At 32.2% G+C, this 14,901-nt stretch overlaps 1 protein-coding gene across 1 annotated transcript; it reads left to right on the plus strand.

Moving 5' to 3' along the window:
- Nucleotides 1-5,535: 5,535 nt before the first annotated feature.
- Nucleotides 5,536-14,618, plus strand: LOC131614271 (uncharacterized). The gene is made up of 21 exons (XM_058885881.1): nucleotides 5,536-5,676; nucleotides 5,795-6,062; nucleotides 6,160-6,250; nucleotides 6,331-6,458; nucleotides 6,538-6,610; nucleotides 6,709-6,856; nucleotides 6,962-7,119; nucleotides 7,213-7,333; nucleotides 7,443-7,670; nucleotides 7,757-7,813; nucleotides 7,930-8,029; nucleotides 8,195-8,208; nucleotides 9,199-9,805; nucleotides 9,893-9,979; nucleotides 10,094-10,535; nucleotides 10,620-11,593; nucleotides 11,706-12,926; nucleotides 13,004-13,162; nucleotides 13,321-14,011; nucleotides 14,111-14,178; nucleotides 14,287-14,618. Exons 1-21 carry the CDS (start codon nucleotides 5,536-5,538, stop codon nucleotides 14,616-14,618), a joined length of 6,108 nt encoding a protein of 2,035 aa, XP_058741864.1.
- The last annotated feature ends 283 nt before the right edge of the window (nucleotides 14,619-14,901 follow it).

Below are 14,901 nucleotides of genomic sequence, written 5' to 3' on the forward strand. Positions count from 1 at the left end.
TTTATCATCTTCTTGCTTTCCTAGTGTGTTCCCTATTATACTCTATTAGAGGCATCCTTTTCAAAACACAACACATAAAATCATTGTCTTCCTTTGGAACCGTAGTTTTCTGCCAAAATTCAAAGGAATATAAAATGAATCTCATTCCTTTTATAATTCATCTATTTAGTATCACAAACTACTTTATTTTATTTTCAATAAGATGTGATAGATATATTTAAAATTCATTCATAATGAATCTAATTTACTTATCTGAGACAGTCTCAAATAAAACTTGTGACCAAATATTTGGTCTATAAGGAAATCAAAATTTTAAATCTCAAAACTATTTTAGATCTATTTGGATTCTAACTTGTATAGAAAAGACTTTAGAAGGTTTTACATTTCTCATATCTTGTATTTCTTATTTAAAAGAAAATTATTGAGGTTAATGATCATATCATTCTCCGTGACGACTACAACTATGAGATATGTTATATCTAGACATTTTACTTGATCCTTCTTATAAGTACCAGTCTTCGAATCTAGTTATATTTGGTTGTTAGGAATTTGTTGCTTGAGAACATACAATTATTCTCATGTTTAAGAATAATTCTCAATTTCTGTACCAACTCAGAAACTTCTTTCTGATCCTTACATCCTTCATAAGGACTTTTTGCAGTAAAATATAAAATAAAATGCAAAAGAAATTCTAAATACAAAACGTGTAAAAAGATTGTATCATAATCATTTTTAATAAGGATTTTTATTCAAATGTTCCCACTATTTTTACTCAAATCAAATGACTACATTTGATTCAGAAAATCCCGTCGGAAGACTCTCTAGCGGGTCGAGATCCATATTTCATTTTGTTTTAAGTCCGCGTAGGCGGATTACACAAAACTCCATTAGTCCATTATTTAGGTAGAAACTCTTTCCAATTGTATCGAATACAACTCTCAGATTTTGTCAGTTGAGTGAATAACTCCTTATTCTAATCCATCATATGGATTGTTCTCAACTCTTGCTTCTAAACATATATAATCCTATTATAATTAGTTTACTTTAGTGAAGTAAAATCCAAAACTTTAGCAGTTGGATATTACATTTATCCCATCTCATCTTATTAATATAAAACATGCATCTCGCGTTAGGCGAAATCTACATTATTCGATACTAGTCTTGATGAATGCTAAATTTTGGAAAACAATTAACTTAATATTATTGAGAAATTTTTCTTATGATTGATCTTGTAGATTTGTGTATCTCATACACACGCATATAAACATACAATACATGCATCACATACATAAAATAAAATCTGGCAATACGATTATGACCATCTAAAACATAATGATCAATTATTTAATATGATTGGTCGAAATATCATTGTTTCACCAAACAAATGTCGGATTCTGAAACAGAATGAAAATTGACTATTCAAATGTATAACAATCATTACAATTGAATGGACAAATAAAACAGTATGACAAATACACTGACGTCGCATCAGAAACATTTATATCATATATAAATTTATTAATTATATTTTATCACTTATGGATGATCAAAATATCGTTGTTTCACCATATAAATGTCAGATTCCGAAGCATAGACAACATCAAATAATCAAATAATATAAAATATAATATCAATATTTAATATTAAATAATAAACACTTTAATACTTTATTATTATTTATTACTCCATTTACTAATATTATAAAATAGGCTTAAATGCACTTTTGATCTCTGTAAGTTAGCGAGTTTTTTATTTTTGTCTCTGTAAGTTTTTTTTTGGTTGAGTCTTTATATTTCACTTTTGCGTTCGTTTTAGTCTCTAAAATCTAAATCCGCAAAAAAATTCGCAGGAAACCTACAGATTTTTCTGCGGATTTTAATTTTAGGGGCCAAAATGCAAGCAAAAAAAAAGATATAGGGATTCAGACAAAAAAAATTTACAGGACGAAAATAAAAAATTCGCTAACTTAGTAGGATAAAACTTGAAACTAAATAACATTTTGTTACAGAAAATTTGAAGTCTACGCAACAGATTTTTACATGTCTTAAACATTGCCTCAAATAGTTCCAAGTTTCCAATATTCATGATTCAGTATCCACGCATCAGTTTCCATACTAATCATAATCATGCTAACAAAACATAATGTAATCCACATTCCACCGGATATATTGTTACGACATATAGTGAATTAAAGTAGGCAATTGAATAACACTTAATATAATGATTCAAAAGACATAAAAGAGTATTGCATCACGGAAAGTGCAACTGCAAACTCAACCCAGAATTTTATGCATATTAAAAGCAACCGAACCATCGTGATTAAATTGAATCGAATTCAATTTTACGAGAATAAAATATTTTAACCAGAGATGCATACTATTATATTATATCATCATATAAATATTATTATACATTAATCAATTTGAATTTAATGATTTAATCTCAACCAAATACGCTCTGATACCACTAAAAAGATTTTAAGGAAGGTAAAATGTTACCCTCTTAGCAGAACGATAAACAGATTTTTATTAAACTATTAATTACAAATCAAACACAAATACAAATTTTAAATTACCTCTTGAAACATGTTTTAACTTTAATCACGAACATGAAAATTACCATCGTCTCTACAAAATCACGTGAGTACAAAGTCGAACGTAGTGCTAGCCGTTTCTTGTTATGAGAAAATTTACAATAATAGAGAAAATAGCTACTCTATTTATAGAGAGCTACTAAAACCCTAATTCGCTTATTTTGAACTTTTTCAAAATAAGTTTAAATTTATTTAATTAAACTATTTTAATTGAATAAAATATTATTATATTTAATTAAACTCTTTTAATTAAATAAAATTAATTTTAATTAAATTAAATCATATTTAATTTAATTAACTTTCAATTCCCTTTTATTTAATTAAATTATATTTAATCAAATAAATTATATTTGTGTTAATTTATTTAATGATACAATTAACATCTAATTAAATTAAATCTTATTTAATTTAATCATTTGTTCATTTGTCAGTAGTCAATGCGTGTGACCCTCTAAGTTCTCGTTACATTGTCAATAATATTAAAGTACATATTTAACACTATAAACAATGAGCGGTATCTAGCAACACACCACTGCTACCCAAGTGGCGAGAATGTCATGTGATTTTACATAACATTTATGTGATAATGATCATGTGTACAATTACCCTTTTGTCCTTATACTTATATTGAACGCAAGGCATACAACATGTCACCCTTTTATAGTCCAATATTTTATTCCTTGATCCTCGAGTATACTCAATAACAACAAATAAGCCCAACATCTCATATCGACTTATTTGAGCACGTCCATACATTTTACAGTCATACTCTATCAAGGGGCCCTCATTTATTACTCCCATATATGTAGGAGGGACAAATCTCATCTAGGTCACTCATGTCCCGTAGCATGATTTGTAAAGTACCCATCAACCATCTTTATGTTCATCCTGTTACAAACAACATATTATTGGCAATAAAGTACCCAACTTCACATCTAGGGTCTATAGTGGTTTTAGGTCGAAGGATGGTATACAACACCATCACTAGAATAACGTATGACACTTACATAACAAACTATGTAGTATTTTCATGGTGCGTCAATCCAGTATAAATATTACTTATAATATTTTTACCTACGAGAATACTTGATATCTCATATCCATGACCCATGAGACATGGTCACCAATCTACTCACATAATAGTCTATATGCATTATAGTTGTCTTATTTGACAATAAAGCTTTACTATGGATACTTTAAGAATAATATCTTAATGTTTAATGAAGTCTCATGATTAAGTCACATTTAATGTATCATCAAACTGACTAACTATTCTAAGGACTTTATTAGGTCATATATAAGTAACAATAATTACAATGCCTAATAAGTGTGTGTGTGTCTATATATATATATATATATATATATATATATATATATATATATATATATATATATATATATATATATACACTATACTAAGAAAAGTAATGCCTCTGTTAATTACATCCTAATCCCATATTAATCCATAGATAACTTTCATTTTAAGGAGAAAACTGTCAGTACAATTAAATTGAATCTGTCATTAATGTATTAAGTATTTTCATTAATTATTTTTGATGTTTTTACGTATTTTGTGCTGCAGACACAATCATCACATAAGTTGCTGCCTCCAATCAGGGCCGGCCTTGGGCCAGGGCAACCAGGCCCACAGCCCAGGGCCTCAAAAATCTTGGGGCCTCAAAATAATTGTTTATGGGCTTGATAAAAAACATTAAGTTTGGGATATATAATTTGTAACGAAAACAGTATTTGTATTATAGCTACACCCCAGCGAAAAATGATTGTTATTAGCAATCAAAAGGGGGTGTGTTCAAGTCTTAGTTGTGGCAGATATTTTTTCCTTTTTCTTCGAAGAAGAACAAATTGATGCATCATACATTACATACTTTTATTGTTCAAGTCTTAGCTGTGGCAAATATTTTTTCCTTTTTCTTCAAAGAAGAACCGTAAATTGATGCATTATACATTACATACTTTTATTGTTATTATTTTTGTTTTATTTTTAAAAAGTAATCCTTCCTTTTTTTTCAAAAAAATATAACCTTTAAGATAATATTTTTTTCCTTTTTCTTCAAAGTAGAACCGTAAATTGATGCATCATACATACTTTTATCGTTATTATTTTTGTTTTATTTTCAAAAAGTAATCCTTCCTTTTTTTCCTTTCAAAAAAATATAACCGTATTAATGTAGGTAGATAAATATTAATCTCAGTAATTTAAAATTCACATCTTTCTCTAAAACAAAAGGGTAAAGTGGTGATTTTTTCCTCTCTTTTTCTCTGAAACAAAAGAGAAAAATAAAATTAAAAAATTAAAATTCAAGATTGATTATTCAATTTTTTCCTTTTTTAATTGGTAATTTTTTTTTATTGTTTACTAATCAATTTGTATAAATTCTTCAAATTGAAGTTTGTTTACTTCGATGGTGTTTGTTATAGTTTAAATAAATGATGTTATTTTTTTAAAAGGTATTTTGATAATATTTATTGGAATATGACTTTTTTTTTGTTGGTGATGATATTTACAGTTTAAATAAATGATGTTATTTTTTAAAAATATATATATATATATATATATATATATATATATATATATATATATATATATATATATATATATATATATATATATATATATATATATATATATATATATTATTTATTAGGGTCCATTTTTATTATTCGCCCTGGACCTCTGAAAAGTCAGGACCGGCCCTGCCTCCAATACTCAACCATTTGGTCCAATATCCCATGCGCCAATTTTGATCCTTTCCAACTTCTGAAATCAATTTTTAACAACTTCCAATGAATCCTTCCAACTATTGCCCCTTCGGTTTCTTATACTTCCTCTATATCAATGTCATCCGTAGAAACCCTCCCCAAACATATTTCTTGCTCCATCTTCAACCCTAAAAATTACGAATTTTTTTCTTTCAGCTTCAATGTCTCGCAGAACCGATTTCATACGTGATGTTGATGATTCTAAAGAAACATGGCGCCTTGCTGTTCGTATCAACGATCTCTGGACTGTCGTAAATAGTAAAGGTGTCGAGCATCTTGAGATAGTGTTGATTGATTCAAAGGTTGAATCTTTATTTTATGGTTCTTTGTGATATTATGGGTTTCTTTTTCATCTTCTGTATATTTTATTTTCGATAGCAGCTTATATAATATTGTTCTGTTTGTTTTTTTTTTATTTAGGGAGATCGTATTCAAGCGTTGGCCCGTGGTGACCATACTTCAAAGTGGAAGCAGCTGCTGAAAGAGGATATGACCTGCGTCATAAATAATGGAAATGTTTATGAAAATGATTTCCAGTGGAAGCTGTGCGATCATCCAAAAAAATTTGTTTTCTTGAGCGGTACAACTGTTAAACCAGTTGACCTTAACAACATTCCATCTGAGAAATATTTCTTTAAAGATTTCTCCGATATACTCGCGGGAGGATGTAAGATGGACAGACTTCAAGGTATGCCAAAGATATTTTGTTTGAATACATATTATGAATTGCTTAATACATATTAAATCTCTGTAATAATTTATTGTTAAATTCTTTTCATATTCAGATATCATAGGTGTGGTTGATGAGATTGAAAACTGCCAATCCAAGATTGGAGGAAAAAAGATTGTCATTTCTTTTAAACTGAAAGATTTGAGGTATATTTCGATAATACTTTCATGCAGTATTCTTATTTTGCTGTCCTTTTGACATTTTGATGGCTATTTATATTTTGTAGTGGGAACATTGTAACTTGCACGTTGTGGGACACTTACGGAACCAGGTTTTTAAATTACTATAATGACGAATCAAACTGTGGAGCAATAGTCATTGTTCTAACTCATGCAATCATTAAGGATTCTCAGGGTAAATAGAGTAATCTTTTTATAACCAGAAATTCATGAATGGAATTTTAATAACCTTATTCACTTTTACTTTTTTGCAGTCTCTAATGGCCGGAGTGGCTCAAAACTGTTTATCAATGACGATATTGCTGTTATCAATGAATTCATGTCTAAGTATATATTAATATTGTATTTTGTGTTTTTTATAGTAATTGTGGTGTTAAATAAGAATACTACAACGTTTGCTTCATGGTAATTGTGTTATTTTGTAGGCTGTCTGAATCTCAGAGGAATGAAAAACCATTGCAATCCACTCAGACGATGTCTTCTTGGTCTGGGTCAACCCAATACACATCTATTGATAAGTTTGTTTATAATGCCAAATGTATGTCGCTAGCTGAAGTGGCAAAGTTAAAACAGGTATAAGTCTGAGACCTTTTTTACATCGTACTGGTACATGGATTTTTATTTCTCCGAATCCATAAACTCCACATATGTCTTAATGAATAAAATTTTTGTTAGCAGGAAACTGTCTGTGTAACTGTGGCTACTACTTTGAAATTTGCTGTTTCCAAATATGGATGGTTCTACTATGGATGCACCGGCTGCACTTTGAAGGCTCCAAATCCAGATAATCCGTTTAAATGTGGATGTGGTGAAAATGGTGTGAAACCTGTACCAAGGTGCTCTAAAGTTGATGTTTAAGTTTTTCTTCCTTATTTTCATTTTTATATCCTAACTACTTATGAAATATATTTTTTTAAATCAAATTTTAGGTACAAGGTTGAGATTCATGTAATTGATGGAGAATCCAAGTTCCGCTTTGTATTTTGGGATACCGATTGTTTTAATATCATTGGAAAAACAGCCGACGATATGCGCAAATCCATGATAGAGGTTTTTAATTATGAATAAAAAATTCCCTTATAGAACTATAATAGAAGTTTTCATATTTTAATTTCGAATCTAATTCCGGCATAATCCATTTTCCATGCTTCCTTTACAGAATAGTGAAGATGATCCTATGGTCTATCCAGACGAACTTGATGTACTTTTGAAAAAGAGAATTGCTTTTAGAGTTAAAGTGCAGCCAAACTTCAATCAAGGATCCGTTCAGAAGCTTTTAACAGATGCATCTTCTGTTGATCAGATTTTAGAAAACTACATCAAACAGCAAGATGAGCAAACTAAAGACATTGTAGTCAATGAACCAAAAACACCAACAGATACCTTGGTAGTCACTGATATATTTTATCTACGTTTTTCCATAACTGTTCGGCTATTAATGAAATTAATTCCTAATTTCTCCATTTTTTTCAGACTTTCAACATTAGTGGTAAGGATCCAAGAAAGGAATATACCGTTGATTTTTCCGCTGTAAGTACATATCAAACTCCTCAATCATTTAGCTAAACATTGCATTCTTATAGTTTAATACATTAATTATTTAACACGTTGTTAATTAAATATAATACATTTTTATTATCCTGTAGCATTCACTTTCGGCATGTGGAGAAAATGAACCCGAAATTAACAGTATAGTCACCCCAACAAAGGCGAAGTCATCAAGTGCGCCAGACGGTGATAATGAATGTGAGTTTGTCGGAGCTACACAGTACTCGGGTACCAAGCCCCTAAAAAAAGTGAAGATAGAAGCAACCAACTGATACGTCGATGATTTATATAGCACTTTCTTTAAGCATGATGTTCATTTTCAATTTTATGTTTTAAATTTTTGTTTAATATTTGGATATTCAGATTTTATTGTAAAAGTATGTTCCTTTTAAACCTGGTATTCCCTAAGACCACCCCATTTTGGATAATATATGCTTATCAAGGGTTTATTATATTGCTTCTATTATTTTCAACACCGTGATTATTTGCAAATGTTGTCTAATATATACCGCCTGAAAAAATAATCAAAGCACGTTGGACAATATGTTTATTAACACATGCATGTATCAAAAATAATAGGAGATTTTTAGTGCCTTCTTAATATAGTTTAATTCTGTTACAAGATTATTGTCATGAATTTATTTTATAAGCTCAAATAACAATTTTTGCATAAATGTTTTTGGGTTTAGAATAAAAAGTCCCATATATAAAAATACACTAACAAGTCGCTTTTATAAAAATACAGTAACATGTCGCATATATAAAAACACACTATCAAACACTTTTATGCAACAAATAATTTTTTGAGGAGCTACCTTTATACGTAACTTTTCGTATTAATTTATATGTAAATTTGCCCTAAAAGCGCGATCAAAGGATAATTATTAATATGTAGTGTATGTTTTGTGCTATACGCAACTTTTGGTAGACCCATGTAACTAAAATGTCAAATAATATATATATTTAAGAGAATAAGGTATTATACATCTTAATACAATAATGTGTTCACCTTCTTCATAACTATTGGTATTCCTTTGTTTTCTAATGTAGCAAAATAAATTAAATAGCTGGCAGTGATGTCATTTAGGGTTAATTTTAATAACTGCACGCTATAATAATAGTGTTACGTATTAATAATGACATTTAGTTTTTCCATGCTTGCTATTCATTGATGATGTGTCTATTTTGTTAAAGCATTCTCTTCCCCTTAATCATTTCGTTAACATTAAATGAATCTTGATTAACAACATGTCATCTATATATTACACTTAGAATACTGCAGATGCTCATAAACATATTGAATAGAGTTTGGTAATCCATCAATGGATTTTAATATGGACGATGAGAATTTAATTTTTTTACGTCAGATCAACAAAATGAAAGCTGCTAAGGCAAGGTTTAATAGAATGAATGTCCTCAGGCAGAAGAAGGCAAAGCGGTTGAAGAGAGCATACAAAGAGAATGAGTGTTTCTTCTCTCCATCTTCCGTCCAACAATCTTCGTCGTTCCGAACACCTTTATCAACCATAACTATGAATACCATCAACATTTCATCATCATATTCACCTAACCACTTTCAACCATTTTCTTCAAGTCCCCAACCTTCAAACACATTGGGTCTGAATTTAACAAACAAAGATAATTACTTTTTCTTCTCTCCAATTTCCGTCGAACAATCTTCGTCCTTCCGAACACCGTTATCAACCATAACAATGAATACCATCAACATTTCGGAGTCATCTTCACCTAACACATGTCAACCATCTTCTTCAAGAACTCAACCTTCAACTGTTGAGATTTTAAAATCTCGGAGACCCAACATATATCGTTCGAACGGATTGGGTTTGAATTTGACAAAAAAATTTAACAGCACCGTTAGTGGTTCAAATGATCATCCTGATGTTTCTACATCTCCTGTCCAGGACACGGACAATAACAATTTATTTTCGGATTCAGATGACAATAGTACAGAAAGTATATGAATATTAAGTACTTCTATCATTCATAACCCCTTATCAGATTGTAATTACCAAATAACCTGCAATTTTTTTTATGCTCCAGGTTTTGAAACGGACTCCGATATTGAATACCTGGATGAAGGTTATAACATCTCTACAGAGTTGCATTCTGCAACGACTTCTTCAAATGGTAATGCTTTCCCCTGTGCATGTTAAATTGATTATTACATATCTGCGTCATTATACTATGTAGTTGAATGTAATACTACAATAAAAAAATTAAACTCAAATACTTTTTTTATAGGATACTACGATGTAGGAGACGCTAATGTTGTATGTCAACAGTGCGGTGCGCAAATGTGGTATCTTGAAAGAAAGGAAAAGAATCGAAATAGATCTATTCCTAAATTTTCATTGTGTTGTCGAAATGGCAAGATTCAACTTCCATTTCTCAAGATGCCACCTAAATATTTGCAACATCTCCTATTTGACAGTGATACGGTTTGGTCTCGCAATTTCCAGCAAAACATACGAATGTATAACATGATGTTTGCATTCACATCTCCTGGTACTAAGATGGATAACCGTTTTAACAACGGAGGCGGTCCTCCTACTTTCCGTATTCAAGGGCAGGCCTGTCATAGAATTGGTAGTATGTTACCCATGCCGGGACAGACTCCAAAATTTGCCCAGCTCTATATTTACGACACTGAACATGAAATACAACACAGGATTAATGGGATGAGGTATTTATTTGCCAATTATTTTTTGTTACGTTCATTTTTGTTTGTTGAGACTTTTTCATAATTTTTTTAATTTATGTTATGTAGAACAAAAACTGGCGTTGACATTGATATTGTTACAAAAGTTTCTCAAATGTTGTACGAACACAACGTACATGCTCAGTCTTTCCAAATGGCAAGAGATATTTTGTCTCAACGAAGTGTAACAGATTTGAAACTGAGACTTATTTCAGACAGAAATACTGATGGACGTATTTATAATCAGCCAACTGTTTCCGAGGTTGCCGCTTTGATAGTTGGTGATGTCGATACAGCTGAAAAAAGAGATATCATAATGCACAAACAGTCGGGCGCTCTTCAAAGAATTCATGAGTATCATACTTCTTATCTTGGATATCAATATCCATTGCTTTTTCCATATGGTGAGGATGGATATACGCCAAATGTGAAACATCGGGATCACGGTCGCGTTGTACGTTCCACCACACCGAACAGTCGTGATGAATTGGAATATGACGATGTTCCATGGGAAGAAGCTATGAAGAGAAACAGGCTAACAATAAGAGAATGGATGGCATTCCGAATACAATCAAGACATAACGAGGCACCGACATTGTTAAGAGCTCGAAGGCTATTCCAACAATTTTTAGTTGATGGTTATACAATGTTGGAATCGGAGAGACTTAGATGGCTTCGTAAAAATCAATCCAAATTAAGGGTTGGAAAATATCACAATTTGAATGAGTTAAACTCAAACAGGGTGACACAAGGCTCAAGCACCGGAAAAAGAGTAGTTTTGCCGTCTTCATATGTTGGCAGTCGTAGATATATGGATCAACTATATTTTGACAGAATGGCAATTTGCAGCTATGTTGGTTTTCCTGACCTATTTATTACATTTACATGTAATCCAAACTGGCCGGAGATACAACGTTATGTCAGAAAATCAAACTTGAAACCGGCCGATCGTCCAGACATTATTTGTCGAGTATTTAAAATGAAGTTTGATGAGTTACTGTCCGATCTCACCAAGAAATCTGTCATGGGCAAGGTCCTTGCCTGTAAGTACATTTGCTTTCCTTTATTCTTCCAAACTTAAATTTTTCCTTTTATATGGGTTGACTTATTTAGATGCTGCAATTTAATATTAAATATATGACATTTCATTAACAGATATGTATACCATTGAATTTCAAAAGAGGGGTTTGCCACATGCTCACATAATAATTTTTCTTCATCCAACCAGCAAGTATCCAAACGCAGATGATATTGATAAGATAATTTCAGCTGAAATACCTGACGAGAATTCTGATCATGAGCTCTATAACTTGGTAAAGTCACATATGATACACGGTCCATGCGGAAGACTTAACCGAAATGCACCGTGTACAAGGGATGGGAAATGTTCCAAGTATTTTCCAAAGGAATTCCGTCCTCAAACAATAGTCGATCAAGATGGCTTCCCTGTTTATCGAAGAAGAGACAATGGTCACACTGTGTTAAAGAATGGAATTCGGTTTGATAACCGTCACGTTGTACCATACAATTCAGGATTGTTAAAGAAGTTTCGAGGTCACATAAATATGGAGTGGTGCAATCAAAGTTCTTCGATAAAGTATTTGTTTAAATACATTAACAAAGGTTACGACAGAATCACTGCTGCCGTTGTTAGGAATGATGAGGTGAGCCAAAATGCCCAGAAAAATATCAACGAGATTAAACAATATCTTGATTGCAGATATGTTTCTCCTTGTGAAGCATGTTGGAGAATATTCTCTTTTCCCATACATGGAAGAAAACCCGCGGTTGAGAGGTTATTTTTTCACTGTGAAGGAGAGAATTCTGTGTTTTACAGAGACATGGATCGCTTAGATACCGTGTTGGAAAAGCCAAGTGTCACGGAATCAATGTTTACTGCTTGGTTTGAGGCAAACAAAAAATATCCTGAAGCCAAGGAGTTAACATATAACAAGTTTGTTGGAAAGTTTGTTTATGTAAAGAAAACAAGGGAATGGAAACCGCGGAAAAAGGGTTATACAATTGGTAGATTGGTATGGGTTCCTCCAAGCTCGGGTGAGTTGTACTATCTCAGAATGATGTTAACGCATGTAAAAGGTCCACAGAGTTACGAAGACATAAAAATAGTTAATAACAAAAGATGTAATTCTTTCCGCGATGCTTGCTTTGCTATGGGATTTATTGGTGACGATAGGGAGTACATCGCTGCCATTGAAGAGGCAAGTCACTGGGGATCTGGGCATTATTTGAGGTTACTTTTTGTTCATATGCTGCTATCAAGCAGCTTGAATAGACCAACACATGTTTGGAAAAAAACATGGCAATTATTATCGGACGGCATATTATATGAACAACGTAGAATTGCAAACAATAGAGGTTAGTATTGATCAATACTATATAAAAAGAATATATAGTGCATGCAACCCATAACGGTATTGAATTATTTTTTGCAGAGTTGATTTTGTCAAATGAAGAATTGGTCAATTTGACATTGGTAGAAGTTGAAAAATTACTTCAAAAGAACAGGAAGAGTTTATCCGATTTTGTTGGAATGCCACAGCCAAATGGATATGTTGTTCAGCAATTAGGCAACAGGTTGATTTATGATGAACGTAACTACGACATCATAGAACAAAGTCAAGAATACAATACATGATATCAACATCTCACAGGTATTTGTGCATTTTGTTTTTTGGGTTTTATCTGTTACCATTTTTCGTATCTCATTTGTTGAAAACCGTAACATATAATTTATTACGATTATAATTAGATGAACAAAGAACTGTTTTTAACACTATTATCGGGGCTGTCAATAACGAAAGAGGAGGTGTCTTTTCTCTGTACGGATATGGCGGCACGGGAAAGACGTACATTTGGAGGACATTGGCGTCTTGCATACGTTCGAGAAAACATATTTGCTTGACTGTTGCTTCATCTGGTATAGCTTATCTTTTGCTACCAGGAGGTAGAACAGCCCATTCAATGTTCAAAATTCCAATCCCAACATTGGAGGAATCCATATGTGACATCCCAAAGAATACTGATCGAGCCGAGTTGCTTCGGTCAGCCAAATTAATTATATGGGACGAAGCTCCAATGGCTAACAAGTATTGTTTTGAAGCACTGGATAAAACCCTTAAGGACCTTATGTCCGACACAAAGCCTTCCAAGTCTATTTTTGGTGGTAAAGTTGTTGTTCTTGGCGGTGATTTTCGTCAGATCCTTCCTGTTATTCCAAGGGACAGCCGTTCTGACATCATTCACGCGAGCATCAACTCTTCATACATATGGGATCACTGCAAGGTTCTCAGACTAACAAAAAACATGCGTTTGTTGCAATCCACCACACCTTCAAGTTCAAAAGAATTAGAAGAGTTTTCAAATTGGATTTTAGATGTTGGAGATGGAAAACTGGCTGAACCGAATGATGGATATGCAGATATTGACATACCAAAGGACATGTTGATATCCAATTTTGATGAACCGATAAAGGCAATTATAGATTCAACCTACCCTAACTTTCTGCAGAATTACAAAGATCCATAATACCTTCAATGTAGAGCAATATTGGCTGGAACTTTAGAGACAGTTGATGTCGTAAATCGTTATGCGCTAGATATGATTCCAGGTAATTATAATATACGTTGTTGGGAAATGTTTATCAATTAATAAAACTACTGATAAATTATATTTTTAGATTCTGATACAATCTTTTGCCTTGGTTGAAATTATGTAGGAGATGAAAAGATTTTTTTGAGCTCCGACTCAGTTGATCAAATGGACACTGATGCTTGCGATTCTTTTGATGCTTTGACAACGGAATTTTTGAACACCCTGACGGCATCCGGTCTTCCACAACACAGCATTAGACTTAAAGTTGGGACCCTTATAATGCTCTTGAGAAACATCGATCAATCCGAAGGGTTATGCAACGGTACAAGACTCATTGTTACAAGATTGGCCGACCATGTTATAGAGGCAAGGATTATCTCCGGTAAAAAATATCGGAACTTCATTTTACATTCCAAGAATGGATATCTCTCCAACACAATCACCCTGGCCTTTTAAATTAACAAGAAGGCAATTTCCAATCATTGTGTCCTACGCAATGACGATTAACAAGTCGCAAGGTCAGTCGTTAGACTATGTTGGGTTGTATCTGCCAAGGAATGTCTTCAGCCACGGTCAATTGTATGTTGCAATATCAAGAGTGAAAAGCAAAAACGGTCTCAAGATACTAATCCACAACAAAGACAATGAAGCGGCAGACACTACCACCAACGTGGTATTCAAAGAAGTCTTTGAAAATGTCTAATTATAATCCATTTAGTTAGTATCATTTTGTAATGCA

The sequence above is a fragment of the Vicia villosa genome, linkage group LG6 (assembly GCF_029867415.1).
Source record: "Vicia villosa cultivar HV-30 ecotype Madison, WI linkage group LG6, Vvil1.0, whole genome shotgun sequence".
NCBI lineage: Eukaryota > Viridiplantae > Streptophyta > Magnoliopsida > Fabales > Fabaceae > Vicia > Vicia villosa.